Source organism: Heptranchias perlo, chromosome 21, assembly GCF_035084215.1.
Source record: "Heptranchias perlo isolate sHepPer1 chromosome 21, sHepPer1.hap1, whole genome shotgun sequence".
Classification (NCBI taxonomy): domain Eukaryota; kingdom Metazoa; phylum Chordata; class Chondrichthyes; order Hexanchiformes; family Hexanchidae; genus Heptranchias; species Heptranchias perlo.
The window spans coordinates 36,146,006-36,173,241 of NC_090345.1; the positions used below are offsets into that span (position 1 = coordinate 36,146,006).

At 41.6% G+C, this 27,236-nt stretch overlaps 1 protein-coding gene across 1 annotated transcript in view; it reads right to left on the reverse strand.

The window, feature by feature from the left end:
- Nucleotides 1-27,236, reverse strand: part of noc3l (NOC3-like DNA replication regulator) — a 63,004-nt gene that overhangs the window by 9,172 nt on the left and 26,596 nt on the right. Inside the window, exons 7-12 of the mRNA XM_068002468.1 lie at nucleotides 26,190-26,351; nucleotides 15,653-15,746; nucleotides 11,757-11,932; nucleotides 5,292-5,420; nucleotides 918-1,049; nucleotides 688-768 (exon numbers count right to left, since the gene is read on the reverse strand). Coding sequence (XP_067858569.1) covers nucleotides 688-768; nucleotides 918-1,049; nucleotides 5,292-5,420; nucleotides 11,757-11,932; nucleotides 15,653-15,746; nucleotides 26,190-26,351 — 774 coding nt within the window. The remainder of the gene's footprint in view (nucleotides 1-687; nucleotides 769-917; nucleotides 1,050-5,291; nucleotides 5,421-11,756; nucleotides 11,933-15,652; nucleotides 15,747-26,189; nucleotides 26,352-27,236) is intronic.

The following is a 27,236-nucleotide window of genomic DNA, read 5'->3' on the forward strand; positions in this document are numbered from 1 at the left end:
GACTTACAACAGGGGATGAGGTGCCTTCCCTCAGAGCAAGCAGTCCTATAAATTGATACTGGCTATCAGGTTTTGATTAGGAATTAGAGCTCACAAAGTAGCACTGTCCCTGTGCCACAGTTAAATTGCAATGCCAATAGCACACACTGAAATGGTTGTACAACATGAGGACCAACGAATCAGTGACTGCATACTACACAAACAATGCTTAATTCAGATGATGTGCATGTTGCCAACAAGCCAACTAGTACATTACCTTAGTGAAGTCTTCAGAGTAAATACAATTTTTGAAGTTCTAGAGATGTTGGATATTTATTCATATTTTCTGTCTTCCAAATACGCATACTCCCCTTCCACTTGTAACTCACCCACATCATCTTTCAGCAGCTCCACCACAAACACTAGCACTTTACTGTGGTATCATATATTTTATATTTCACTCGTTTACACCCGTTTAAAATCATCACCTCATCACCAATATCAGCAGCAGACGAGTGGTTTGTAGAATTCCAACTGTGACAGCTTCTTTTTAAAATTTCATTACCTTTTTGATCTATTGTACATCTCAGTTTCTGACTTGGTTGGATGAGAGATTTTGGTACAGTACTTTCAGAGATCACTTTTCAGGAGTAAGTCAGAGATACATAGGCATTTTGCACTAAGGACTGCAACACAGAAACCACATACCAGTTTTAGTTTTTTGTCTTTACTTTCTGAAGCTTCTGTTTCTAGAAGTTCTTTCTCCAGTTTCTCCTCTGCTTTTTTCCACTGAAAAATAGACATTTTAAAATCAAATTGATTAAAGAATTGGTTTACTTGTAGAAGCATTAGGAATCACCATTTTAATCCAGAGTGAAAGGATATTTTCTACACATTTGCCTGACGCTGCAACAAAAATTTGACAGTGGAAACATTACCTTTCTCTGCATCCTGGATAGATTTTTCCTCTTCTCTTTGCACGTCATAAATCTTTTTTTAGGGGCGATGTCTTCTGAATCTTTTTTAACCTCCACTTCCTTAATCCGCAAGGTAAGAAATGTCTTCAGCACCTGATTAGAGAAACAATTATATTTTAACAATGTACCCGATTGGGAATTCAGATGGAATATTGCATCGTAAGGGTAATAAAAGTGTGGAATAAGTTACCAGGGAAGACCATTAAAAGGGAACAGTACAAATGGGCTCAGCAAAATTAAATGGATTTCTGAAGAGAGTAGGATGAAAGGATATGCTGAAAAGACAGGTAGGTGGGTTGGTCTATAAAAAGGACATGAGGACAGGCTTGCTGGACCCAATAACATTTCTGTACATTTTAGAATCATGATGTTGCTCCCTAGTGAATCAATATACTTCACATCAGGAATGGTGTGATGCAATACAGTACCATACAAACTGAATCAATTAATCTCCAAATAATATTTCACTATACAGATATATCTTTTGAATCATTATTTCTCTCAATTTATTTTTTGTGTACCACCCATGACCATCAAGGCTGCAGAGATGGATATACAACTTGGTCCCAGACACTCAAAGCAAGCATGAGAGCAACCATGATAACTGAGCAATATTCCATCTTGACCTGAGGAGATGAAGCAAGACTACACTAAGCACTTTTAATGCTGACACAGAGATATCACTTGAACAAAGTACTGAATAAAAATGCTTACAACCATAATTTCATTATCAGCACTTTAAAAAAAGTTATGATAACCAAAATACTTTGGGATTTGGATGCTACCATTTTTATTCTTTAAACCTCAATTTGCCTAAAACAATTACATAATACCTTTTGTATAATGTATTCAGATTATCCCAGCATAAGGGAAGGCAATTCAGTTCTTATGGGTTTAGGATTATCTCTGTACAGCCTAACAATATGACATCTCTAACATTCTCAAAGAATTACACTGCATGCTTGAAGAATTAAGCCTTTAAAAGGGATGATTGAATTTTAAACATTTAAAATGCAATCTTTAAGTTACAGCACCATTCTGTAAATTAGCAGTACCCATAATATGGCTCAGGACTCTACTTGCAGCCCATCCTGCTGTCACATATGGACTAAACTTATTGTTCCATGCATCTATGGGCCTAAATTGAGAACCCACCAGCTTTTCGTGAGAAGAGAAAGATGTAAAAGTGTGAGAAGTAAATTAAGCACTCTATTGTAGATCTGCGAGCAAGTCACTGCTCATACTTCGGGCCCTTAACAAGTGCCTTGCAGTAATTTGCAAAATGTTTTTTGAATTTTGAATTCACAAATTTTAATTATGGTTGGATAAATCAACAATGGGGTAATGATGCATTTATGTCACTGGAATAGAACTGTGTTGTGACGTGAGGGGGAGTTTTACAAAAAATACCTGTCCTCAGGCTATCTCTAACACTAATTCTAAAGGATAAGTCAAGCTAAGTGGTGATGTTGAGACATTACTAAGTTTGCAGCAAACTCCCTTTGTAACATAAGAACGAGTCAATTCAATATATACTTCCCTTTTACAACCACCTCATTCTGTAAATTTGGCTAAACCAGAATTAGATGTGCACAAGTCAAAATAAGTTTGTTTTTATTTCTAAATTACAACCCGAAGGTTAAACCAGTTTATGTCTGCAAGTAAATACTCGACATGTGCATCAAAAATCTAAAAAAGTTTAAAAAAAAGGGTAAGAAAACTGATTTACGGACCCGAGTTGGAATATAGTTCCTTTAAATGCAATTTTTTGGCAATAACTTTTTTTCACTCTGATTTTTATGGGTCATCAGCTTTAAACTTGACATAATATTTCATTTTTTAAAAATAGTTCATGATTCTGTTGACGTCCTTTCTATTCAGACCACCACGAGGGACGCCTTCAAAGAGGAGATAGTTTGGGTACAGACTAGACACAATCCCAAGAGGGGGAAAGGAAGGGCATCCAAAGCTAGAGCTCCCTGGATGACTAAAGATATAGAAGTTAAAATGAAATGGAAAAAGGAGTATTATGATAAATGTTGATTTCATAATTCAGTAGAGAACCAAGCTGAATACAAAAAGGACAGAGGAGAACTGAAAAAGGAAATAAGAGGGGCAAAATGAGTATATGAGAATAGATAAGCAGGTAACATAAAAGGGAACCCAAAAGTTTTTTTAATAAGCATATAAATAGTAAGAGGGTAGTTAAAAGAAGGATGGGGCCGAGTAGGGACCAAAAATGAGATCTTCTTGTTGAGACAGAGGGCATGGCTGAAGTACTAAATGAGTACTTTGCATCTGTCTTTCACTGAAGAACAGGATGCAGCCAATGTCACAGTAAAGGAGAAGGTAGTAGAGAAATTGGATAGGAAAAAAATAGATAGAGGTACTAAAAAGGTTGGCAGCGCTCAAAGTAGAACAGCCACCGAATGGGTTGGATCCTAGGTTGCTGAGGGAAGTACGGGTGGAAATTGCGGAGGCTCTGGCCACAATCTTCCAATCCTCCTTAGATATGGAAGTGGTGCCGGAGAATTGAAGGATTGCGAATGTTACACCCCTGTTCAAAAAAGGGGAGAGGGATAAACCTGGCAATTACAGACCAGTCAGCCTAACATCAGTGGTAGAGAAACTTACAGAGACAATAATCCGGGACAAAATTAATTGGCATTTGGAAAAATATGGATTAATAACTTTATTAGCATATAAATAGTAAGATGGATTTGTTAAAGGCAAATTGTGTTTGACTAACTTGATTCAGTTCTTTGATGAAATAACTGAGAGGGTTGATGATGGTAGTGCGGTTGATGCTGTGTATATGAATTTTCAAAAGGCTTTTGATAAAGTACCACATAATAGATTTGTTAGAAAAATTGAAGTCCATGGGATTAAAGGGGTAGTTGCTGCATGGATATGAAATTGGCTAAGGGACAGAAAGCAGAGAGTTGTGGTGAACAGTTGTTTTTCAGACTGGAGGGAAGTGTGCAGTGGTGTCTCCTGGGGTCAGTGTTGGAACCACTGCTCTTTTTGATATACATTAATGACCTGGACTTGGGTATACAAGGCATAATTTCAAAGTTTGCAGATGACATGAAACTCGGAAATGTAGTAAACAGTGAGGAGAATAGTAACAGATTTCAGGAGAACATAGGCAAACTGATGACATGGGCAAACACATGACAGATGAAATTTGAAGCAGAGAAGTGTGAAGTGATTCTTTTTGGTAGGAAGAATGAGGAAAGGCAATATAAACTAAATGGTACAATTTTAAAGGTGATGCAGTAACAGAGATCTGGGGGCGTATGTACACAAGGTGGCAGGTCAAGTTGAGAAGGCTGTTAAAAAGACATACGGGATCCTTGGCTTTATAAATAGAGGTACAGAGTACAAAAGCCAGGAAGTTTTACTAAACCTTTATAAAACAGTGGTTGGGCCCCAGCTGGAGTATTATATCCAATTGGAGTATTATATCCAATTCTGGGCACCACACTTTGGGAAGGGTGTCAAGGCCTTAGAGAGGGTGCAGAGGAAATTTACTAGTATTGGTACCAGGAATAAAAGACTTCAGTTAAGTGGAGAGGCTAGAGAATCTGGGGTTGTTCTCCTTACAGCAGAGAAGGTGAAGGGGAGATTTGATAGAGGTGCTCAAAATTATGAAGGGTTTTGATAGGGTAAATAAGGAGAAACTGATTCCAGTGGCAGAAGGGTCGGTAACTAGAGGTCACAGAATTAAGGTAATTGGCAAAAGAACTAGAGGCAAAATGGAGACATTTTTTTGAACGCAGCAATTCGTTATGATCTGGAATGTACTGCCTGAAAGGGTGGTGAAAACAGATTCAAGAAACATGGAAAATAGGAGCAGGAGTAGGCCATTCGGCCCTTCGAGCCTGCTCTGCCATTCAATATGATCATGGCTGATCCTCTATCTCAATACCATATTCCCGCTCTCTCTCCATACCCCTTGATGCCTTTTGTGTCTAGAAATCTATCGAGCTCCTTCTTAAATATATTCAGTGTCTTGGCCTCCACAACTTTCTGCGGTAGAGTAATAATAACTAATAATTCAAAAGGGAATTAGATAAATACTTAAAGTGGAAAAATTTGCAGAGCTATGGGGAAAGAGCAGGGGAATGGGACTAATTGGACAGTTCTTTCAAAGAGTCAGCACAGGCACAATGGGCCGAATGGCCTCCTTCTGTGCTCTATCATTCTATGATTTTATGGTGGCTTCAAATGTAGTGCATGAAATAATGCCAATCTAAAGCTTTGGAGTGGCACGATTGCTAGGGTTTCATAAAACAACTCTCACTTGCAATTTCTGAACCTATTAGAACTTACCTCAGGTTTGACCTCATAGTTTCTGCTTTTAACAAGACCGGAAATGATTTTCACCACAGCAAGCGAGGACTGACCGATTTTGTCCTGCTTAAAAAGCTTTTCCACAGCTCCACAACACATTTCTGAAATCTGAAGAGGCATTACTGTCAAACATCACAAAGAAGCATAAAACAAATATCCCTACCCATTACAGAATAGAATCGCAGAATTTTATGACGCTGAAACAGGCCGTTGTCCCATTCCGTGCCTTTTCCCATACCCTTTATAAAAGTTTTCTTTTTCAAATATTTATCCACTTCCTTTTGAAAGCTAACATGGATTCTGCTTCTGCCACTGTTTCCAGTAGAGCACATTATTTTCCCAAAAAAATCTCTAACTTCTCTTTTTGTTCTTTTGGTTATGATCTTAAAAATATGCCTCTAGTTACCAACTCATTGACTAGTGGGAATAGTTTATCCCTATTTACCCAGGTGTCAGCCTTATTAAGCCAGTGGTAGCAATCTAGCCTCCGAGTCAGAAGGTTGTGGGTTCAAGCTCCATGTTAGGTATTTGAGCACGTAAGTACTTAATTCACTGTGAAGCTTTTAGGGACGCCTTGAGGTCACGAAAGGCATGATATAAATGCAAGCTATTTCTTTCTTATCTTATGAAAACACTTCATAATTTTGAACACCTCTGCCAGATCTCCCCTTAACCATCTCTATTTTAATGAAAAGAATACCAGTTTCTCTAGTCTCTCCTCATAATATAGTCTCTCAACCCTGATATCTTAGTGAATCTCTTCCGAAACCTCTCCATGACTTTGTCATTCTTCCGAATTGGTGCCCAAACCCGGATGTTTAAAAAAAATTTCATTCATATGATGTGGGCATCGCTGGCAAGGCTAGCATTTATTGCCCATCCCTAATTGCCCTTGAGAAGGTGGTGGTGAGCCACCTTCTTGAAGCGCTGCAGTCTGTGTGGTGAAGGTTCTCCCACAGTGCTGTTAGGTGGGGAGTTCCAGGATTTTGACCAAGCGTCGATGAAGGAATGGTGATATATTTCCAAGTCGGGATGGTGTGTGACTTGGAGAGGAACGTGCAAGTGGTGGTGTTCCCATGTGCCTGCTGCCTTTGTCCTTCTAGGTGGTAGGGGTCACGGGTTTGGGAGGTGCTGTCGAAGAAGCCTTGGCGAGTTGCTGCATTGCATCTTGAAGATGGTACACACTGCAGCCCGGTGTGCCTGTGGTGGAGGGAGTGAATGTTTAAGGTAGTGGATGGGGTGCCAATCAAGCAAGCTGCTTTGTCCTGGATGGTTTTGAGCTTCTTCAGTGTTGTAGGAGCTGCACACATCCAGGCAAGTGGAGAGTATTCCATCAAACTCCTGAATTGTGCCTTGTAGATGGTGGAAAGGCTTTGGGGAGTCAGGAAGTGAGTCACTCGCCGCAGAACAGCCAGCCTCTGACCTGCTCTTGTAGCCACAGTATTTATATGGCTGGACCAGTTAAAGTTTCTGGTCAATGGTGATCCCCAGGATGTTGTTGGTGGGGGATTCGGCGATGGTAATGCCGTTGAATGTGAAAGGGAGGTGGTTAGACACTCTCTCGTTGGAGATGGTCATTGCCTGGCACTTGTCTGGCACGAATGTTACTTGCCACTTATGAGCCCAAGCCTGGATGTTGTCCAGGTCTTGCTGCATGTGGGCTCAGATTGCTTCATTATCTGAGGGGTTGCGAATGGAACTGAACACTGTGCAACCATCAGCGAACATCCCCATTTCTGACCTTATGATGGAGGGAAGGTCATTGATGAAGCAGCTGAAGATGGTTGGGCCTAGGACACTGCCCTGAGGAACTCCTGCAGCAATGTCCTGGGGCTGAGATGACTGGCCTCCAATAACCACTACCATCTTCCTTTGTGCTAGGTATGACTCCAGCCACTGGAGAGTTTTCCCCTTGATTCCCATTGACTTCAATTTTACCAGGGCTCCTTGGTGCCACACTCGGTCAAATGCTGCCTTGATGTCAAGGGCAGTTACACTCACCTCACCTCTGGAATTCAGCTCTTTTGTCCATGTTTGGACCAAGGCTGTAAAGAGGTCTGGAGTCGAGTGGTCCTGGCGGAACCCAAACTGAGCATCGGTGAGCAGGTTATTGGTGAGTAAGTGCCGCTGGATAGCACTGTCGACGACACCTTCCATCACTTTGCTGATGATTGAGAGTAGACTGATGGGGCGATAATTGGCCGGATTGGATTTGTCCTGCTTTTTGTGGACAGGACATACCTGGGCAATTTTCCACATTGTCGGGTGGATGCCAGTGCTGTAGCTGTACTGGAACAGCTTGGCTAGAGGCGAAGCTAGTTCTGGAGTACAAGTCTTCAGCACTACAGCCGGGGTGGGGTGGGGGTGGAGGGGCTGGTGTGGCCGCTGCTCTATCCAGGTGGTGAGGACTGGACTCTTCACACTGTATGATGTTAGGAGAACCGTGCACGTATCAGTGACTCCCTGGCCTCACAAGCAGCCAGGTGAGCCGCTGTTCTTCTCGTGGGTTGCTCTTCCTCCTCCTCCTCAAGCGGCACCCCTCCCTGTTATGCCATGTTGTGCAGGGCACAACACATGACTATGATGCGTCCCACTCTGTCTGGTGCGTATTGAAGTGCTCCCCCAGAACGATAAAGGCACCTGAAGCATATCTTGAGCAGCCATATGGCATGCTCAATTATAGACCTGGTAGTGATATGGCTGTTGTTATATCGATGCTGTTGCTCGGTGGTGGGGTTCCTAAGTGGGGTCATGAGCCATGTGTGCAGGGGGTATCCCTAGTCCCTGAGGAGCCAGATCTTGCGGGTGTTCAATGCATGAAGGAGGGGTGGGATGTTGGACTCCCAGAGGAAGAAGGAATCGTGGCAGGTGCCAGGGTATCTGGCGCACACATGAAGGAATCTCTTGCGGTGGTCACAAACAAGCTGAGTGTTGATGGACAGTCCTGGCTTGTGTGGAGGTGCTCGTATTGCTATATGGGTGCAATCAATTACACCCTGCACCCGTGGAAAGTCAGCCACAGCGTGAAATCCCACTGCCCTCTCCGTCGGGCTAAGGTCATCCATAGGGAAGTTGACATAGTGTGAGGCCCTGCAAAACAAGCAGTCGGTGACCTGCCTTATGCACTTGTGTGCAGACGACTGAGAGACTCCAGCTATGTCCCTGGTGGCACCCTGGAATGATCCCGAGACGAAGAAGTTGAGCGCAGTGGTGACTTTGACAGCGACAAGTAAGGAGATGCTGCTCAGCCCAGCCGGGAGCAGCTCAGCATGAAGGAGGCTGCAGATGTCTGCATCTACCTGGCAACTGACTCTGAGTCTCCCTATGCACTGCTCCTCAGAGAGGTCCAGGAAGCAGAGCCTCGGTCTGTAGACTCTGTTGCGAGGATAGTGCCTCCTGCGACGTCACTCTCTCTGTTGTTGCTTTCCGTGCTCTTGTGCAGGTGCCTGTAGCGCAGCACTGTGTTGTGGAGCTCCATGTGGCGGAGGTAGAGGCTGGTGATGTTGCCTGTCCTCGGATGAAGTGGTGAATGCAGCCATGGCGCCTCCCCCCCCACCCCCATCCTGATGATGTGAGTTTGAGGGGGTCCGCAAAGTAGGTAAATATGTTTGCACAGCAGAGTTTTGGGTGGAAAGTAATAATTTTGAGTGAAAACACAAAGGTCTTGCAGCCAAAACTTTGTTTGAAGTGACAAGAGTGCCCTGCTGCAATAAATGAGGTTTCCCCCCACCTGTCAAATAATCATTTGCATCTCCCACTGGCTGCTGGCTGAAACACATCTGTTGCAACAGGGAGTGTTTCCCACAGCACGGGAAACATGCTGAGGATCCTTCAAAATTGCACCCCTAAGAAAATGTCTACTCAATCAAGCATTTCAACTACTTTAACTATCTGTCAAACTATGTAAATGATCATCCCGCCGGCTTTAATTGCCGGTGGGACTCCTGCATTCGGGTGGCACGCGTGCACCCGAACACGTCACTGGGGAACCCGGAAGTCAGCAGGTTGGAGCCGGGATCCGAACCAGCTCCGGATTTCAGCAATTTTCGGAGCCCCCGCCCCCAATACACCCGCTCCGTCATCCGAAAATCGGACCCTATGTATCTCTTTCTCCCTCTTCCTTTACTTTGTTTCTCTTATTTTCCCTTTCTTAGTCTTATGTTCTTACCTCTTGCTTCTGTTTGTCTCTGGAACTACAGCTGAAGAGAAGCACCAGCATTAAGCTCAACAGCGTTGTTTGACAATAGTTTTAGGTGAGAGCCAGTGGTTAGAAAGTGGGATGCTCCCAGCAAAGAAAAATATGAGTGACATTTCTTTTAAAAAATGAAATCCTTTCACCTCAAAAGAAACAACTGCTTTTCCAATGGCCATTATTCATATATGACCGTCGACAGTGAATGCAGGCAGGCTATTTAACCTTGGGGAGATCACAGCTGAGACTGATCCTCTTCTCATCCAATATCCCATGCATAAGCAATTTAGCATAAGTTGCTGAATAGTAATCAATCGTGGGAACCCTGCCTAATATTCCCCATCCTAATCCAAGGGTTCTAAGACCACTGTAGTACCTCCACTGCTGTCGTGGCTGAGATCAGCTAACTCAACATATTGAAGCTGAGATTCACTAGTCTTCACAGCCCAGCTACTCACTGGAATATCACACTAAGATGAGCAAATCTATCTTTAAACCAGCCCCAAAACTGTCGTATAACGGAGGATGCGTATCACATTGTTTAACGAGGCATTAGAAATACTTTATATTTTAAGAAAATACGGAACAACCAACCAAACAAAATAAGTGCCATGAGACTAAAAATAAATGACTGGCTTGTTATTCATATCCTTGGAGGTTCTGATTTATTTCCTGATTCTTTTTGGGTATCTTTAAATGATTGAGGAGTTACATGGACAGTCCATTGAAAGAACTTTCTGAGGTTATTATGATATAGCAACTTCAAAAAAAAATTTCCAAGTTTATCACAGGAGGTAATGAGAAAGCAGAGGTTCTGTAACATGAAGCCCAGGGCTACAAGTAGTCCCCCAAGTCCTAGCAACTCAGTCCTAGATTGGAAAAGACCATTTTAAGCACTATGATTTAAACTTTGTGGGTGCCTGGCTCCACGGTATGCACCTCTGTGACCCACGAAGGCAAAAGCTTGGACACCTCTGTGATAAAAGGGATTTTTACTGTTGTAGAGGAAAATTATAGTGGAACCAACAGTCTAATATGTTCAATCCTAAGCTTCTTTTAAACTATTTATATTTTAAATATAAAATTGTAATCATAACCCTTAAAGATTAGTACGATCTTTTCCAAACATTGTAGGCAAATAACGTGTTGTAAAAGAAAATCCCCTGCCGATAGTGATTCCACCCTAATTTTGAAATTTTCTACATCAGGTTACGAATAGAATTAAAACAGTTCTCAATTAAGATAAATACCGATTAATAAATGACTGGCAATGAGTTATAAGTAAATCAATCATGTGGCTTAGATATCATAAAGACAAAACCTATCCTGAGTAGTTTATGAAAATCGATTAATTTGCTACCAAATACACATTAGAATCTTTCGCTAAATACGTATGGGTGAATTTCCAGAGGTTCTCCTGTTCGCCCGCCATAACTTCGACGGAAGAGCTGCGAACACCCAGAAAAAAAGGTCCTTTTCACCATTTTTCCGTGGCTCTTCGGCTGAAGTTACAGCGGATGAGTGGAAGAACCCCAGTGGAAATTCACCCCCATAATATTAGACTGTAGTTTAAAAAACATTTTTAATCATTATGTTTTTTTTTATTCGTTCATGGGATGTGGGCGTCGCTGGCAAGGCCAGCATTTATAGCCCATCCCTAATTGCCCTGGAGAAGGTGGTGGTGAGCCGTCTTCTTGAACCGCTACAGTCTGTGTGGTGAAGGTTTTCCTACAGTGCTGTTAGGAAGGGAGTTCCAGGATTTTGACCCAGCGACGATGAAGGAACGGCGATATATTTCCAAGTCGGGATGGTGTGTGACTTGGAGGGGAATGTGCAGGCGGTGTTGTTCCCATATGCCTGCTGCCCATGTCCTTCTAGGTGGTAGAGGTTGCGGGTTTGCAGTGCATCCTGTGGATGGTACACACTGCAGCCACAGAGCGCCGGTGGTGAAGGGAGTGAATGTTTAGGGTGGTGGATGGGGTGCCAATCAAGCGGGCTGCTTTGTCCTGGACGGTGTTGAGTTTCTTGGGTGTTGTTGGAACTGCACTCATCCAGGCAAGTGGAGAGTATTCCATCACACTGCTGACTTGTGCCTTGTAGATGGTGGAAAGGCTTTGGGGAGTCATCCAGCCTCTGACCTGCTCTTGTAGCCACAGTATTTATGTGGCATATATGATGGTGTATGACTAATACTAAACCACAAGGTTTTTTTTCTATCCGAGTACAGGAATGTACATACAGAACTGATTTACCTTTCTTGATGCATCATTCATAAGTGGTACGATCATCACAGCAATGTTGTTATGGAAGTTAAAATGTGGCAAAGCCACTAGCAGTTCACATAGGCACTTTACAGCCACTTCCGCTAGGCCTTTGTATGCTTTTAACGAAACTACATCACTCTTCTTTTTCTTCATCTGCTTCCAGTCTGGGTGAATAAAAAGGAAAATATGTTTAAATTCAAGAATGGCAAAATGCCAATAAAGGCTAAATTCAGCATGCTTCCTTTATTCCTCTACTGTTCTAATTTCTATGGCAACAGCCAATATCATACAACACAAAGCCTGTTCTCAGATATGGTTTGAAAACATCATCTTTCATCAGCAGCAACTGAACATGTAACTCATTCACGAACTCACGGCATTAAAACAGAGGCCTTTTCTTTACTGAATTAAGCTCTGATTGCTAGAGGTCTGAATTATATAGATTTATGCACAACTCATCCACAAAATCCTTGGAACACTATATGGCAGCTGAAGCTTTGAATCAATGGCCATTAGGAGGCATTTGATTCTGATCAAAATACAGATCAGTATCTACAATTAACTATTCTTTGTCTCCACAAAAGTGCCAATTTGAATTTTCCATTTCCCAAACTCCCTATTCTTGTGGCTGCTCAGTTACATTTGAAGGTAATGTTCTTGGCCACTGGGAAAACAACTGATACTGGTCAATCTCATGACATACAGGGCCATTTAGACTCATCAGATGGGTAAGACTTTTATTTCACAAAAGGCGAAAGATCAGTGTAACTCATTCCACACCTAATCCCCAATCAGCAGGATTAATGTTGATACAAGATTCTTGGAGTGTGGTCACCTCCCAGTTATGTGCTCAACTCGCACAACTCCCTGTTCAAATTCCTTCAGTCCAGGTACCATCCTGCTCCAGAGCATCGAGACCACCCTGGTTAAAGTTACCAACAACTGCTGCTTTGTTAGAACGACTGTCCAACGCAGAGTCGTGGCACAGCCAGAATTTCTTTCAATTATTAGGAAGATTAAAGACCCCTTATTTGGTTCCTGCATAAAACTCCATACCTTTACTTCCAACTCTATCCCTCTTCCCAACTGCTCACTCAGACTCAACCAAACAGCGCATAACCTCAGAGTCTGGTTTAACCTAGAGCTAAGCTTCAAACCCCATAATGCTGTCCATCTCCAAATTCACTGGCTTCCACCTCTGAAAAATTGCCTGACTTCTCCAATGTCCTCTGCTGATCTCCCAAGCTTCGCCATACAGAAAATGCAACTTGTCCACATCCTGTCCTGCATTAAGTCACACTAGCCCATCACCCTGCTGCTCACTGGCCTCCTGTTCTGCAACACACTGAATTTAAAATAATCATCCTCATCTACAAATGGCCATGGCCATGTCCTGTAATTACTTACGGCCTAATGACCTTACCCTTTATTCCTCCGACTCTAGCCTCCACTGCATCCCTGCTACCTCCATTCCATCACTGGTGGTAAGCTGTCAGCCCTATTCTCAGGAACTCCCTCTCTAAACTTTGTTGCACTCTCCCTCTCCGCATATCAGTGCAGTCCTGAGAGTGCTGCATTTATTTAAGGTGCTGTCTTTCAGATCAGACATTAAACTGGGGACATGTCTGCCTGTTAAGGTGGATGTAAAAGATCCCAAGTCACTAATAAATCCAAGAGGGGATTCAGAAGGAACTTCTTTACCCAGAGAGTGGCTGGAATGTTGCACCTTGCTGCCAGAAGGAGCAGTTGAGGCAATTAGCATAGATACATTTAAGGGGAAGCTGGATAAACACATGAAGGAGAAAGGAATAGAAGGATCTGCTGATAGGTTTAGATGAAGTAGGGAGGGAGGAGGCTCATGTGCAGCATAAATAATGGCATGAACTTGTTGGGCCGAATGGCCTGTTTTTGTTTCAGCTGATCAGAGAGGGCCAGCATGGATTTGTAAAGGGTACGTCATGCCTGACGAACCTAATTGAATTTTTTGAAGAGGCGACTAAAGTAGTGGACAGGGGAATGTCTATGGATGTTGTTTATATGGACTTTCCAGAAGGCATTTGATAAAGTCCCTCATAAGAGACTGTTAGCTAAAGTTGAAGCTCAAGGAATTGAGGACAAATTATTGACCTGGTTAGGAAAGTGGGTGAGCGGCAGGAGACAGAGAGTAGGGATAATGGGCAGGTACTCAAATTGACAGGATGTGACTAGTGGTGTCCAACAGGGATCTGTATTGGGGCCTCAACTATTCACTATATTTATTAACTTAGAAGACGGGATAGAGAGCCACATATCCAAATTTGCCGATGACACAAAGATATGCAGCATTTTAAGCAGCGTAGATGGATGCATAAAATTACAGAGAGATATTAATAGATTAAGTGAATGGGCAAAACTGTGGCAAATGGATTTCAAAGTAGGCAAGTGTGAGGTCATCCACTTTGGACCTAAAAAGGATAGATCAGAGTACTTTCTAAATGGTGAAAAGCTCAAAACAGTGGAGGATCAAAGAGACTTAGGGGGTCCATGTACATAGATCATTAAAATGTCATGGACAGGTACAGAAAACAATCAAAAAGACTAATAGAATGCTGGCCTTTATATCTAGAGGACTAGAATACAAGGGGGCAGAAGTTATGCTACAGCGATACAAAGCCCTGGTTAGACCACATCTGGAGTACTGTGCTCAGTTCTGGACACTGCACCTTAAGAAGGATATACTGGCCTTGGAGTGAGTGCAGCGTAGATTTACTAGAATGATACCTGGATTCCGAGGGTTAAATACGAAGATCACACAAACTAGGGTTGTATTCCCTGGAATTTAGAAGATTAAGTGGTGATTTGATTGAAGTTTTCAACATATTAAGGGGAACTGATAGGGTAGATAGAGAGAAACTGTTTCTGCTGGTTGGGGAGCCTAGGACTTGGGGACATAGCCTAAAAATTAGAGCCAGGAATTTCAGGAGTGAAGTTAGGCAACACTTCTACATGCAAAGGGTAGTAGAAATTTGGAACTGTCTTCTGCAAACGGCAGTTGATGCTAGCTCAATTGTTAATTTTAAATCTGAGATAGATAGATTTTAGTTTACCAAAGGTATTAAGGGCTATGGAGCTAAGGCAGGTATATGGAGGTCACAGATCAGCCATGATCTCATTGAATAGTGGAACAGGCTTGAAGGGCTAAATGGCCTACTCCTGTTCCTATGTACATTCTATGTAATTCTATTTGAAGAGGAGCAGAGGAGTACTCCTGGTGTCCTGGCCAATATTTATCCCTCAATTAATACCACTAAAACAGAATAACTGGGCATTTATCAATTTTGTGGGATCTTGCTTCCATGTTTGCTTACAAAACAGTGACTACACTTCAAAAGACAATAAAACATATGATATTCTACAACTGGTTAAAATTATTTCCAAATCACTGATTGTTTATTGTGAAGAATATACATTGAACCTTTAGCTGCTTTAAAATAAGCATCCAGAATTATGATGACTAGAAAATGCAGCTTAATCTCTCTGACAATATATTATTGAGTTCTGCAAAGGGATTGGGTTCTATTCTCCTTGTCACCTAATGGACCAATTATATCACAGAAAAATAGCAAATGGACCAATTAGCACTAAATTAAGCTAACTCTAGGTGAATTAAACTCACTTAGTTTCTCTGTTTTGTCTAATTTGATGCACATTTCCTCTCTGCTCCAAGTGGCAAGGTCCTGGCCTGCTCAGTCTAAAAGCACTGTTGCATGTATAATGCTCTTGTATTGATGTACAAGTCTTTCCTGGGCAGGTATCTCTGCTCTAGTTTTAATTAATAATTTCCCCAAGAATGTTTCAAAAATATGTAAATATAGTTCATAGTGGTGTTGTAAGCATTCAGGTACCTTTAACAGTTTGTTCAAGATTTTCGAGGTAAAACTTATATTGACTCACTAATCCTTCTTCAAATTCTCTCAGATGTTGGGTTTCTTTTTTAACCTAAAAACAAAAGATCCATTACTTTTATAGCTTATAAATCTTTTTCCCCCACACTGCAGACTGGGGTCACAGCTCAATTACCTTACTGCAACAGTTAAAATTGAGTCGGAGTTGCAACTAAATGGAATATTGTAATACAACAGGATGATCTCCATTGACATTGTATAAGGAATTCATGTAAACAGGCACATCCTCAGGTTAATTAATTAGTGGTTAATTAATTAGTGGCTAATTGTTGAGGAAAATCTCAGTAGGATTTGCATTCAGAAAAAAACAGCAAGAACCGATTTGCTTTCTTTCCGTACAATTTTGACACTGGAGAGTGACGTCCAAAATTATATATAACAGGCCTCCTGTGGCATTGATCATAGCGAATTGAATGATCATGCTATCAATCCTTCCAAGCCATTCTTTCCTGCCACATCAGGTAGTCTCCAGTGCACACGTATATTAAACAAGTGATAGACTACTGTGTTTCCAAGAGCAACACCCTCATTACTTTCCCTGTGGAAATATATCCAAAGAAAAGGTTTGCAATCAATTAATGTTCAGTTGGTATCTGACCATAGAAATATCAATGATGGCGGAGTCCAGCACGTGAGTGCAAAAGACAAGGCTGAAGCGTTTGCAACCATCTTCAGCCAGAATTGCCGAGTGGATAATCCATCTCAGCCTCCTCCCGATATCCCCACCATCACGGAAGCCAGTCTTCGGCCAATTCGATTCACTCCACGTGATATCAAGAAACGGCTGAGTGCACTGGATACAGCAAAGGCTATGGGCCCGGACAACATCCCAGCTGTAGTGCTGAAGACTTGTGCTCCAGAACTTGCTGCGCCTCTAGCCAAGCTGTTCCAGTACAGCTACAACACTGGCATCCACCTTACAATGTGGAAAATTGCCCAGGTATGTCCTGTCCACAAAAAGCAGGACAAATCCAATCCGGCCAATTACCGCCCCATCAGTCTACTCTCAATCATCAGCAAAGTGATGGAAGGTGTCGTCGACAGTGCTATCAAGCGGCACTTACTCACCAATAACCTGCTCACCGATGCTCAGTTTGGGTTCCGCCAGGACCACTCGGCTCCAGACCTCATTACAGCCTTGGTCCAAACATGGACAAAAGAGCTGAATTCCAGAGGTGAGGTGAGAGTGACTGCCCTTGACATCAAGGCAGCATTTGACCGAGTGTGGCACCAAGGAGCCCTAGTAAAATTGAAGTCAATGGGAATCAGGGGGAAAACTCTCCAGTGGCTGGAGTCATACCTAGCACAAAGGAAGATGGTAGTGGTTGTTGGAGGCCAAGCATCTCAGCCCCAGGGCATTGCTGCAGGAGTTCCTCAGGGCAGTGTCCTAGGCCCAACCATCTTCAGCTGCTTCATCAATGACCTTCCCTCCATCATAAGGTCAGAAATGGGGATGTTCGCTGATGACTGCACAGTGTTCAGTTCCATTCGCAACCCCTCAGATAATGAAGCAGTCCGAGCCCGCATGCAGCAAGACCTGGACAACATCCAGGCTTGGGCTGATAAGTGGCAGGTAACATTCGCGCCAGATAAGTGCCAGGCAATGACCATCTCCAACAAGAGAGAGTCTAACCACCTCCCCTTGACATTCAACAGCATTACCATCGCCGAATCCCCCACCATCAACATCCTGGGGTCACCATTGACCACTTAACTTAACATTCCAGCCATATAAATACTGTGGCTACGAGAGCAGGTCAGAGGCTGGGTATTCTGCGGCGAGTGACTCACCTCCTGACTCCCCAAAGCCTTTCCACCATCTACAAGGCACAAGTCAGGAGTGTGATGGAATACTCTCCAGTTGCTTGGATGAGTGCAGCTCCAACAACACTCAAGAAGCTCGACACCATCCAAGATAAAGCAGCCCGCTTGATTGGCACCCCATCCACCACCTTAAACATTCACTCCCTTCACCACCGGCGCACTGTGGCTGCAGTGTGCACCATCCACAGGATGCACTGCAGCAACTCGCCAAGGCTTCTTCGACAGCACCTCCCAAACCCGCGACCTCTACCACCTAGAAGGACAAGGGCAGCAGGCGCATGGGAACAACACCACCTGCACGTTCCCCTCCAAGTCACACACCATCCCGACTTGGAAATATATTGCCGTTCCTTCATTGTCGCTGGGTCAAAATCCTGGAACTCCCTTCCTAACAGCACTGTGGGAGAACCGTCACCACACGGACTGCAGCGGTTCAAGAAGGCGGCTCACCACCACCTTCTCAAGGGCAATTAGGGATGGGCAATAAATGCCGGCCTTGCCAGCGACGCCCACATCCCGTGAACGAATTAAAAAAAATATATTAATGGTTGTGGGTGCCATCAGTAAGCAGCAATCCATGGTGACTGCATCTTTCGAAGAAGAAACACCCGCGGTGGGGGGGGGGGGGGGGGCTGGGGCGCGGGAAGAGGGCTCTTGGGAGACCAGGGCTAAAACAGAAAGTGCTAAATGGCAATCGATTTAGAATGTTTGAAATGATGCTTTCCATTTACCCAACTTAGATTGGAGTCATGCTTGATGGACCCCACAAGAAACGTGTAATAGTGAGCCTTCTTCCTGATACCAGCAAACTTCTTCCTCATTTGCAGTCACGTGCAAGAGACCTGGGCGAATGCATGAACCCGGCTGGCAATCTCCCTTGATGCAACATTATCTTTTACTGGAGGGTGGTTTTCAGCTTTACATACAACTACCCTTCTTTGGTGCATTCCCTGCAGCAGGACATCCAGCTCTTCAGCATCAAAGGGAACAATGTTACCTACGTCTTCACCATATCACTGCTCCATTTTTATGTCCCCAATACAAATTTCCCTGCTTTGGCTAGCTGCAGGCTTGTCAGATCTTCTGATCCTCAACCAAGTGTGATGCAGGCCAAGCTTCCTGGGTGAGCCTATCCTGTGCCTATAGCCTAATCGAATTAAGACTAAATTGGATCAGGCCAGCCCTATCTGCTGTAACAAGTGAGCTTGCACACCAGTCTAAACTTATTTTCCTAATTCTCCAAAAATTGGGGCTAGTGTGCGATGTCTGAAGTGTGACAGGCAGGAAGAATGCACTAGACGTACCATTTTTAGAATATACTAGTTGATCTTCTGTGGTACATGTGAAGGCAAGGTTAAGTGTTGTCTTCAGGTGAAGCTGAGTTAGAGGGTGGACCAGGGCACACAGATAGAAATCAGCCCATGTTTTAAAGTCACACATTCTGTATTTCTGTACAAATTTTTGTATTTCCCTCAAATTCCTACTCCCACATTTTTGATAGAAACAGTTTATGTAAACTTGTCACGCTATAACTACACCCTCCCACCAGTGATGACAATGCAGCAACGCTACTGTGGGGAAAGAGTAATTACATGATAAGTTTACAGTCAGTTCCATTATTATGTGGTCATAGAAATTGATAAATAGAAAATGTTGACAGGAAGTCAATGCAGATGCAAGATTTTTAAATTAAAAAGAACTTGCATTTATATCACACCTTTGACGACCTCAGGAAGTCCCAAAGTGCTTTACAGCCAATAAAGTACTTTTGAAGTGTAGTCATTGTTGTAATGTAGGGAAAGGTGGTAGCAAATTTACAAACATCAAGTTCCCACTAACAGCAATGAGATAATGACTGTATAATCTATTTCAGTGATGTTGGTTGAGGGATAAATACTTGCCAGGACACCGGGGAGAACTCCCTTTTCTTCTTCAAATAGTGCTATGGGATCTTTTACATCCACCGGAGAAGGCAGAAGGAGCCTCAGTTTAACGTCTTATCCGAAAGACCTGGTATTATTCTGGTGAATCTGCGCTGTACCCCTTCCAAGGCCAATAAATCTTTCCTGAGGTGCAGTGCCCAAAACTGAATGCAGTACTTCAGTTGGGATCTGATCAAGGCTCTGCACAACTTAAGCATCACTTCTTCACTTTTGAATTACAATCTCCTTGAGATAAAGGCCAACATTCCATTAGTCTTTTTGATTCGTTTTTGTATACGTGCACGAGCTTTTAGTGATTTGTAATCCCTTTCCTCCTCTACAGCTCCTAGTCTCTGACTAGTAAAAAATATTCTGGTTTGTTTTTCTCAGATCCAAAGCTGAAGACCTCACACTACTCTACATTGAACTGCATCTGTTATAGTTTTGCGCACTCACTTAGCCTGTCTGTGTCCCTTTGTAACCACCTCTTCCCATCCACACAACTTATTGTGCCTCTCATTTAGTAATCCTCATAGGAGGAGGGCAACGCAGAGACACCTACTGATGCAAGTTGGAAATTCTGTAGACTGCATGCTCAAATCTGCTGATGCTGTTAGTGACTTGCTTCAACTGTTCTGTGAAAATAACAGGCTCTGTAACCTCCTCCAGTCATACAACCGTCTGAGATCTATGCACTTCTCCAATTCTGGCCTTCATCGCTCCACCATTGGTAGCTGTGCCTTCAGCTGTGTAGGCCCTAAACTCTGGAATTCCCTCCCTAAACCCCTCCGCCTCTCTGGTCTCCTTTAAGACGCTCCTTAAAACCTCTCTCTTTGGCCAAGTGTCCTAATATCTCCTTATGTGGCTCGGTGTCAAATTTTGTCTGATAACGTTCCTGTGAATTGCCTTATTACGTTAAAGGCGCTATATAAATGCAAGTAGTTGTTGTCGAGACAGGCTGAGGTATTAAAAACACAAAAGCCAAGTCAATGGGTAAATCTAGACATTATTTTGAAATACGTAATTTTTTTGTTTAAAACCTCAATTGCTTAGACATTTCAGTTACTAAGAAAAAAAACAGATGACGACTCCCCCCCCACCCCCACTCCTAAAGGCATTTAAGTTACTTAACCTTTCCCTACATACAATGACTACACTTCAAAAAGTACTTCACTGGCTGTGAAGCGCTTTGGGATGTCCCAAGATTGTGAAAGGTGCTATATAAATGCACGGTCTTTCTTTTATTGGTACGTTTTTCAGACTGGTCATTCAGGATTGATTGTTTTCAGGAGGTGCTTAGTAGTTTGAGTGGCAGTTTTTGAACTGCTTTCCTCACTTTTGACTCATAGGTTTCTTACCTCTCGAGTTCTGATCTGCTGCTGTTTTGCTTCAAGCCAAAATATGACAAAGAAAGTGTGACAATGAGTAAGTAACACATAAAGGGAGCGTGCACTGTATGTAAGATTATATGAGGTAGGTAGATAGATGGATTGATAGAGATATAATTTTATACAACTTGTAAAATGTGATGCCGACTGTAGTTAATGGGTTGGGTTCAGGTTTCAGGATCATGCTAATTCAATCATGAGAGGAAAAAAATAATTGTAAATGCTGGAAATATACAGCACATCGGTCAGCATCTGAAATAAACAAGAAGAAATGACAGATGCTAATGATACTGCTGATATTTCTAGCATTTTCTGTTTTTATTCAATTATATGATCATGGCTGCCCAGAATATTACAAATTCAAACAACAAAGAAAGATTCAAAGACCTATCACAAACCCATGCTAACCTTTTCTTATTAAATGTTTCTGAACTTCCTGGAAGAAGCTTCACTGTAATTAGCAAACGAGCTAACAGCTCAGCGAGATGAACTCCAAACTTGTAATAATACTTGTACTGACTGTAATTAGATTTACAACAATTTCATTCACAGCTCACAACGCAGTTAATCAATCTTATATTGTAGAACTTTCCCCAGAGTAGTCTCCAAGCAAACCATATTCTAAACAACAAACTAAACGCTGGACAAGGTTCCAGTAATCCTTAGGGTTGTGTGTCTACAAGTGCTATGTAAATATTGCACCACTAGATGGAGACAAGAGCAAAGCAACAATTCTTTCATACACATTGTACAGTACATGCAAAAACTTGATTAATGAAACAAGTACTCAAATGAATTGGTAAGCAATCCCAAATCCCAATTAATTTTTTTCAGCCAACTTCCTTCTTTATCTGTTCTTTGAAAGCAGCTATTTTACTCAGAAAATAATATGTACATTTTCTGAACATCGACACCTTTTTAACTCCCCAATGCTGTGTCCAAAGTCAACACATAAACATGAATTGCAGTTTTGGCAGACTTGGATGAATGGCAGGCTGCCAGGGACATTTTCTGAGTGGGGCTTTTCCAGCTGAGGCTACTTTTCCACTTCTACACACCGAAATAACTCCGTCATACAGGAAATCATTAAAAAAAAAGTTTCATGGTGGGACAAGAAGGAATAGGATACTTCCCTCTGTGGCAATGTTCCTTTTTAAGTATATACACCCATGTTATAGATACCAGATTCTAATAGAAACTGTAGGGGTTTAAAATTTTTCAAAGGAAAAAAAATAATTTGCTGAATTTTGTGCTGTCTCCAGCCAGGAAGACCTGCTAGAAGATGCAAAGGACTGGTTCGGGGGACACCCTCCGACTTTCCTTTCCTGTGGGGATATAAAGCTTTCATTTAGCATCTACTTGACAACACTGTGCACAAGTAATATTGGGAAGCTGTAGTGTAGAGAAACACAGGGGTAAACCTCTATCACAATATGATTGAATTTCACGTTCAGTTTGAGGGAGAGAAAAGTAAATCTAAGACTAATGTTTTAAAGTTAAATAAGGGCAATTATGAGGGCATGAAGACAGAGCTGGCTAAGGTGAACTGGGAAATTAGGTTAAGGGATATGTCAGTAGAGATGCAGCGGCAGACATTTAATGAGATATTTCATAACACTCAGCAAAGATACATTCCAGTGAGAAAGACTCTCGGGGAAGGACGTACCATCCGTGGCTAACTAAGGAAATTGAAGATAGTATCAAATTGAAAGAAAAAGCATACAATTCCATGAAGATTAGTGGCAGGTCAGAAGATTGGTCAGAATATAAAAAACAGCAAAGAATAACTAAAAGAATAATGAGGGAGAAATTAGAGTATGAGAAAAAGCTAGCTAGAAATATAAAAACAGATAGAGTATTTAAAAAGGAAAAGAGTAAGTAAAGTGAGCGTTGGTCCTCTAGTGAGAGAGTGTTTGGGGAATGGAGAATAAGGAAATGGCGGATGAAATGAACAGATATTTTGCATCCGTCTTCGCTGTAGAGGATATAAATAACATGCCAGAAATAATTGTGAATCAAGAGATGAAAGGGAGGGAGGAACTTAAAATAGTTACAATCACCAGGGAAAGGGTTCTGAAACAAATATTAGAACTAAAATCTGTCAAGTCCCCAGGTCCAGACGGACAGCATCCTAGGGTCTTAAAAGAAATGGCTGTAGAGATAGTAGATGCATTGGGTATTAATTTTCCAAAATTCCGTAGATTCTGGAAGGGTCCCATCAGATTGGAAAATAGCCAATGTAACTCCTTTATTCAAGAAAGGAGGGAGACAGAAAGCAGGAAAATATAGGCCAGTTAGCTTAACATCTGTCAGAGGGAAAATACTAGAATCTATTATTAAGGAGGTTATAGCAGGGCACTTAGAAAATCTCAATGCAATCAGGCAGAGTCAACATAGCTTTGTGAAAGGGAAACAGTGTTTGATTAATTTATTACAGTTCTTTAGGGAAATAACAAGCAACATGGATAAGGGGGATCTTGTGGATGTGGTGTACTTAGATTTCCAGGGGGCTTTTGACAAGGTGCCACATCAGAGGCTACTACACAAGAGCTCATGGTGTAGGGGGGGTAACATATTAGCTAACCAATCCTTTATCCATGCTAACAGGAAACAGAGAGTAGGCATAAAAGGGTCATTTTCAGCTTGGCAAGATGTAACGAGTGGAGTGCCACAGGGATCAGTGCTTGGGCCTCAACTATTTACAATCTATATCAATGTCTTGGATGAAGGGACCGAATGTACGGTTGCTAAATTTACTGATGACACAAAGGTAGGTAGGAAAGTAAGTTGTGAAGAGGACACAAGGAGTCTGCAAAGGGATATAGATAGGTTAAATGAGTGGGCAAAAATTTGGCAGATGGTGTATAATGTGGGAAAATGTGAATTTGTCCACTTTCTTAAATAAAGTGTAAGGAATCTTACAACACCAGGTTATAGTCCAACAGTTTTATTTGAAAATCACAAGCTTTCGGAGGCTTTCTCCTTCATCAGGTGAGTAGACGAAGGAGAAAGCCTCCGAAAGCTTGTGATTTTCAAATAAAACTGTTAGACTATAACCTGGTGTTGTAAGATTCCTTGCATTTGTACACCCCAGTCCATCACCGGCATCTCCACATCTTAAATGAAGTGCCAAAGGACACAATTGCCTTGGCGGCGGTTCAGAGAAGGTTCACTAGACTGATTCCTGGGATGAGGGGTTATCTTATGAGGAAAGGTTGGACAAGTTGGGCCTTTATACATTGGAGTTTAGAATGAGAGGTAATCTTATTGAAACATATAAGATCCTGAGGGGACTAGAAGGGGTAGATGCTGAGAGGATGTTTCCCCTTGTGGAAGAGACTAGAACTAGGGGCCACAGTTTAAAAATAAGAGGTCTCCCATTTAAGATGGAGATGAGGAGAAATTTTTTCTCTGAGGGTCGTGAGTCTGTGGAACCCCCTTCCCCAGAGAGCGGTGGAGGCAGGGTCATTGAATATTTTTAAGGCTGAGTTAGATAGATTCCTGATTAACAAGGGAGTCAAAGGTTATAGTAGGTAAGACAGGAAAGTAGGGTTGAGGTCACAATCAGATCAGCCATGATCTTATCAAATGGCAGAGCAGGCTCGAGGGGCCGAATGGCCTACTCCTGCTCTTAATTCATATGTTCCTATGTAACCCATCTTCTACCATTCAGCTTTTGTCTGTGAGCTGTTAATATTTCATTAAATCCTCAAATTTAAAAAAATACATACAGTATTAAATCAATGTTACATTTATTATTTGATGCATTCTTCTAAATAACAAAGTATTGAATCAAAATGGTTTAAAACATTTTATAGTTTAACGTCTTGACATGAGAACAAAAATTTACCATTCAAATCCTGCACAGAATGAGATTTTTACACAAACAGTAAAATAAATAATTTGCATTTATATAGTGCCTTTAACGTGGTAAAACATCCCACAGCGCTTCACAGGAGTGTTATCAGACAAAGTAATAGTACAATACAAAATCTCCCTTGACATTATTCACAGATGCTGATCAGAAGCGGAGTTGGAGGAATTCAGTGGGGCTCCAGGAAACCAACTAAACATTTTCAATAATATGAGCTGGAACACCCAGCTGCAGGGTTGGCTCTTCGCCAGGCATTGAGGTTGTGCATATACAGAGGTCTAAAAGGTCATATAAGTGTCATGTTTCCTACTTCAAAACCACTGAAATTCCAAGAGCTGGAGCATGGGTGCCACTCCACTTACACCGGCGAAATGAGGCCCTCGGAATTTCCAGGCCCAGGTCTTTATGACACTGTATTTTGTGCCAGGCAGATTTTCTATTTTTTAAGTACATATCTCTCTCTCCAACACAGAAGTCACCTGGGTATGGTTCAAACAACTGTGTTAGTGAACCACAGGTAGTTTCATCAAGGCCAAGTCAACACTAGCAGAAGTATTATTTGGCAGACTGCCATATTCAGTCATTTTCTCAAATAAAAAATCAAAATAACAAATTTAAACTAGATCACACGAACCATTCTACGGCTCTTTATTTTAACCAAAAGTGTTTTTCAAACATAACTTTAGATAGTAATGTATTTCCTTTCAGCTCCTTCTATATTTCTTTCACTGCTAAAGATATAAAACATGTTTTGAACATAATAAACACACACATTATAAATAAGGGCAACACTTCAGCGTGTAAAATTTAATCTAAAACATTTGTGCAGAGGCCTGAAAAATATTGGAAGGGAAGGTCGAAGCTTAACGTGGCAAGCTCCAAAGAAAGGAGCAAAACTCAACACAGGCCACTAAGAGATGGTAGGCCTCTGTGGAGAAAAATATATTGGACAGGTTTTCAAGAAACATGGACAGCTTTTTGGGTATGTTTAAACGTTTGTAAGTTTTCATGTATGTTATGTTACAACTCTTATTTTTCAGTATTATATTTTCAGGTTAACAAATAACATGATTTCCAAAAAGTATTTTGAAAAATTTCATTGGTTTGCTTTCTCCTATTTTCCAGTTCTTTATTGACAGCTGTTTGCTAATTCTTCATTGGTAATTTTTCTATCTGCTTGTTACCTCTCCATTGGTAGATTTTCTACCTATTTAGTTATATTTTCAGCAGTCAGCTTTGTTCGGTTAACAGTGATTAGTTTTTTTTATGAACATGACATTTGAGCCAATCAGGTTCAAATGTCACATACATTTTGTACATGCGAGCTAGATGAGAGAATTCTAAATATATACAATAACCAGTAAATATAGATTTTCCTAAATTTAATATCAGCACAACCTTCACAACATGAAGTATTTTATCATATACTGTTGCACTGTTTTGAACTTTAATCCGAATTTATTCAGTACCTTTGTAGTTTTCTCAGTTTCAGTTAAAGGCCGAATCCTATAGAATGGTGTGATGTCTTTAAAGAGCTCCAACAAAGATACCATCACCAGTTTTCGCACTGTTACTGCAACATTTGGATCCTTTTCCATTAGCATGGAACGCAGTTCCTTCACCTTTTTAATCTGTGAACAGAGTAACAGCTTTAAATCAATTTTAAAGCATTTTCTCCCCCAAATTAAACATTTCTCCAAGCTATACTTATTTCCTTCATATTTCTGCTCTTGTACACTGACACGATTTTAAAGTTCATATTCAGTTAGCCATTATTAACCTCTCAGACTAGAGGCATGAAACTCAATTATTTTGCATACACAAAACTACATTTAACAGTCATCAATTATCCACGGAGTGCTTAAGTTTTCCTTCAGGAGCCATGGATTTACATAAAATCAAAACTCATACCAAGTATGTGCATGACAGACTGCTGGATATATATTTTTGTTATTTCAGTTTCTAACATACTAACTTATTTAGCTGTGAGAGCTTGAAGTACTTTATTAAATGCTGAGAGCGCTAAAAGGAGATACTTTTGAATAATTTGTCATGAGACACATTGTTTCTAACTTGTGACACACTGACAGTGCAATTAACACAAGAATGTAAATAGTAAACCACACCATTATGTTCCTTGTCCTAAAGGAAAGCAGGCAGTAAGAACCATTACAGGTTTTTAAACAATCCTCAATCTAGCACCATTACAATTTATTTATCTTGTTATGTATACATTATCAGTACATTCAAGTTACAGCCGTAGTGTTGGTATTAGGGGGCTATTCATCAACCCAGTGTTTGAAATGTAGGGTAAATGCAGCCTGAATCTAGTATCAAGACCAGGTCTGACAATGGAACAAAGCTGTACAAGTCTCTCTGGAAGATGGAGTCTCACACCTCTTTGGAGTCAATTCAGGCCTTCATACCCAATTTACAGTCCAACTTTAGCATCAGTGCATAATAGTTTTGGATTCATATCAATGCTAAACTTGTGCAGTGTAAACACACAGTTAGAA